The sequence below is a fragment of the Suncus etruscus genome, chromosome 17, assembly GCF_024139225.1.
Source record: "Suncus etruscus isolate mSunEtr1 chromosome 17, mSunEtr1.pri.cur, whole genome shotgun sequence".
Classification (NCBI taxonomy): domain Eukaryota; kingdom Metazoa; phylum Chordata; class Mammalia; order Eulipotyphla; family Soricidae; genus Suncus; species Suncus etruscus.
Genome location: NC_064864.1, coordinates 68,087,296 through 68,091,534, shown reverse-complemented (window position 1 = coordinate 68,091,534; position 4,239 = coordinate 68,087,296). Strand labels below are relative to the sequence as shown.

General features: G+C 61.0%; 1 protein-coding gene across 1 annotated transcript; it reads right to left on the bottom strand.

Moving 5' to 3' along the window:
• Positions 1–1,290: 1,290 nt before the first annotated feature.
• HMX2 (H6 family homeobox 2) lies at positions 1,291–2,987 on the bottom strand. The gene is made up of 2 exons (XM_049764521.1): positions 2,720–2,987; positions 1,291–1,864 (listed from the first exon to the last, which is right to left on the bottom strand). The coding sequence occupies exons 1-2, from the start codon at positions 2,985–2,987 to the stop codon at positions 1,311–1,313; spliced, it is 822 nt and encodes a 273-aa protein (XP_049620478.1). The 3' UTR covers positions 1,291–1,310.
• Between the last annotated feature and the right edge of the window lie 1,252 nt (positions 2,988–4,239).

Genomic DNA, 4,239 nt, shown 5'->3' with positions numbered 1-4,239 from the left:
GGGTGGCAGCCTGGGGACCGCAGGTGTCTTGGCCTGCAAATTCTGGGAATTGGGCCCGTTCCAATGTAAACTGAAAATCACCCCAACAGCCGGAGCTGAACGAGCAGCCGCCCCTGCATGCTCGGCTCCGGATTTTCGGTGCCCCGATCCCCCCTCGACCGAAGGGCCAACTCGCCAGCTCCCGCGCCGCACCAGACACGCAGCCCCCCAAATGGGCTAGGCGTTGCCAGACCCAGGAGGGCAGAGAAGCGGGTTCTTTCTCGGATGCAGGGAGGAGCGAGTCAAAGGAACAGGGTCCCTCTCGGGCGCCTTGCCGCTCCAGGCCCCGGACTAGCCTAACGCGCGCCCAGGGCTGGGAGAATGCAGCCAGGCCGGCCGGTGGGTCCCTTTGTCACTCTCGGCGCTGCCGCGGGGCTGGTTCGGCTTACTAGGAGCAAACGGGAGTAGAAGAGGGTGGATGCGGATCCTCCCGATTCCCAAGTGCAGGACCTTTAGCCCCTTAGAGCGGATGACACCCTTTACCAAGCTCTGGTCTCCACCGCCGCTGCTAGTTCCATCCCCGAAAAAGCTGGGGGAAAGGCAGACAGACACAGAGAGAGAGAGAGAGACAGAAGAGAGAGACAGAGACAGAGAGACACAGCGAGACACAGAGAGAGACAGACAGACAGAAAGAGACAGAGACAGAGAGACCGAGACGGAGACGGAGACAGAGACCTCCTGAGGCTTAGCACGCCGGACAATCAGTCCCAGCCAAAGTTACCAAGGATGCTTAAAAGATTTTTTATTATTTTTCTCTTTAAAAATATTTACAGATCTGTAATCTGTCCCCCCTCTTTCGTCCCTTCCATCCTCAGGATGGAGGTAAAAGAAAGAGGCGTTGAGAGATCACTGTCCAGAACCCCTAAGGGCTAGTTTGGCAGCGCATTTGCATATATACATATATACAGGTGTGTGTGTGTGTGTGATTGTGCGTGTGTGCGTGTGTGTATGTATGTATGTGTGTGTAGAGAGAGAGAGAAGCATGCCTGACAATGTTGGCATCATACTGATTCCCGGCCTCCCTCCGTTTCCAATCTGACCCCAAATCTCCACCACCTCCCAAGAACATCCTTTTTCGATACGATCAACACCCCCTCTTTCACCCCCAAAAGCATTGGTTGCTTGGGAGTTAGAAAGCGAGCGACGTGGCCCATAGGTACCCGAAACCATCGCCAGGCGCGGGCCTGCCTTCAGAGCTAATGAAGATACACATGATGTATTCCGTAATCTTGGGGGTCGGGGCGAGTGGGAAGGCGCCGCGCGGGCCAGGCTCAGTAATCGAGCTTGTTATAGAGGTTGTAGAGCGGTAAGGCCGAGAGGTTGGCGCCGGGGTAGTAGAGGGGCGCGGGGAAGGCGAGCGAGCGCGGCACGGGCACCCGCAGCAGCGAGCTGTCCCTGAGCACCAGCGGCATGCCCACCAGAGTCTGCGCCGACGCGTGCGCGATGTTGGCCGCCTCCAGCTCGGCCGCCAGCTGCCGCTTCCACTTGTTGCGGCGGTTCTGGAACCAAGTCTTGACCTGCGTCTCGGTGAGCTGCAGGCTGGACGCCAGGCAGGCGCGCTCCGAGCTGCTCAGGTAGCGCTTCATGTCGAAGGTGGACTCGAGCTGGTAGACTTGGCTGCGGGAGAACACGGTGCGCGTCTTCTTCTTGGAGGCGCCCGCCTGCCGCTCGGTGCCCACGTCCCGCGGCCGCTCGGGCCCTGGCGAGGGCGAGCCCGCGGGCAGAAGCCTTTCCTTCTCCTCCTTAAAGTCCGGGTGCACGGCAGAAAGGAACGGCGTGCGCTCCGAGCTCGCGGGCCCTGCACCTCCGCTGCCCTTGGGAGGACCTGGCGAGTGAGAACAAAACAGAAAGACCATGGAGCTGGGGGTCCATGGAGACCCCTTTCAGGACTCTACACATTTGACGGAGGGGCCCTGCAGCCTGGGTCTTTAAGCCTCTTCCGAGTTTTCCCCCTACTCTCACAGGCCCTAAAGACTCAGCCACCTAGGCTGGCCTTTAAAAAGCAGCAGGACTTGGCTTTAGTCTAGGGTGGCCTCCACATTTTCCCCCACCTCCCCCGCAGATTCCTAAAAGGAGCATTGGCAGGGAATTGGGGGTGGGCAGGGGAAACGTTAGCATCGTTTTTGCTATGTCATCTGTGGGCTGGAAGGTTTTCCGAGCTTTACAAGGTGGCCCAATTCCACAGGCCTGGTTTGGAAATAGCCACTACGGACAAACAAACGCTGGGCATCCCTGGATCGCAGGGAAAAAAGGAAGCGTCTCTGAAAGACCGGTTGTCAATCATCTTGGTTTGCTAATCATTCCGAGCAATAGAAGGGGGAGGGGGAAGAGGAGGAAGAGGGAGGGGGCATGGAAGGGAGAAGAGAGGAAGAGAAAGCTAGAAAAGACGCAGAGAGATCCGGGATAGACAGACAGTCCAAGCGCCCAGACCCGGTGCTGGGAAAGTATGGCAAGAGCAAAGGGGACATTGTCGGCCGGCCGGGTCCAGCCTGTAGTCACTCTCCCTCCTCCCCAAGCCCGCGCGGGCGGCCCGGCTCAGCCCGGTCGTTGCCCCAGCGGTTGCCCGTCTGCCCGCCCGCCCGCCAGCCAGGGAAGCAGCCCCGAGAGCGCGCGCGCGCGTCCCCTCCAGGCGGCCCGCTGGTGCCGGGCGTCTGGGGTCCCTCCCCAGAGCGATCCTTACCCAGGCAAGGGAAGGGGATGGGGGGATGGTGCTTGGGGCCCAGCTCCTTGGGGCCGTGCGGGTCTGGGCAGAAGCAGGCAGGCGCTTTCCAGCCTTCGTCCGGCTCCTCCTCCTCCGAGGACACGGACAGGCTGCGCTTTCTGGCCGGCCAGCCGGCGGCTTCCCGAGGCGCCTCGGAGGGGCCCCCGCCCAGGATGGACTGAATGGTGAAGCTGGAGACGCCGCCCGCCGCCGGACACCCCTTGCCCGCATCTTCCTTGCTGCCCATCCTGGGTTCATAAGAAATCGGAGGAAACCAAGAAGTCCCTTTAGAGACGGTGCGGGTGGAAGGTGGTGCAGTCAGGCGGGCACGGGGGAGGGGCGGGGAGGGGGCGCAGGGGGAGGGGGCGGCCTAGCCGCCGAGGCGGGCCCAGCTCGCGGGGCACACGCGGGCACCGGCCGGCTGCGAGGAGGTCCCTGGCCGCCAGGACTAGGGTGCGCCGCCCAGCCCCGGCGAGAATGCCCCTCGCTCGGCCGCCGGCTCTGCAGGTCGCGGGCAGCGCGGAGGTGGTGCGGCCTCATTTGCATAGAGGTTACCCGGGCCCGGCCAATCGCAGCGCCGCTGAGCAGCCCCGGAAAATTTCAAAAAGCCCCGGCCGGGCCGGCGGCGCCAGTGCGCCCCGGAGCGCGCCCTGAGCCTCGCGGCCCAAGCAGGGTCAGCCCCGGGGTCTGCGGTGCCTCGGCTCGCTCGGGCCACAAACCTCTCCGAACGGGTGGGGCCTCCCCCAGGCCGCACCTTGCAAGCCCTCGACCTCCTCTCCTAGTCTCATATACTGGTACCCGGCACGCACACCCACCACCTCTCCATCACTGTGTCCCGCGCTGGAGGGAGGCACGCGGGAGTGCGGGCGCCTAAGGAATGCGCTTAGGTCAGAGCCAAGCTGCGCCCCGGGAACTAACTTCTGTTCCCCTGAAGATCACCCCAAATTCTGTCTCAAGCCCAACCCGATGGATCCTGTCTGGTCGTGGGGATTGGGAGGGGGGGGTAGCTCGAGCTCTTGTTCCCAGCTATTGCATTCAGGTCCCAGCTCCGCCACTTACAGACTTGGAGAATTTAGACCCGACCAGTCCCAATCCGGCTTCCCCCACCTCCACCCCCACGACTGGGTCTCAAAGGTGCAACCAAGTCGTTAGCTCCCTGCTCAGAGCACACGAGATTTCCCTCCGAGATTTCCCTTCCGTAGCTATGGGAAAGCTCCAGAAAGCCTAGAATAGGTCAATCCTTCCTAGGGATTCTGCTCATGTTGGGTGTTGGTTTGTTGGAGAGAGGGGAGAATTGTACAATTCTGGGAGACTCATCTGTGGTTTCTAGATTTGATTCGGAAAGAAAAACTTTGGACTGCAAGGAAAGGAAAAGGCAGGAGGGAGGGTGGGCTTCATGGTTTTCCAGTTGAACCAGGAGGATCCAAATCTTTAAGTTCCCAGACTCAGTTTCCTTTTTCTGACGGGAGATAAAAATACCACGCAGAGCTGTGCGTCAA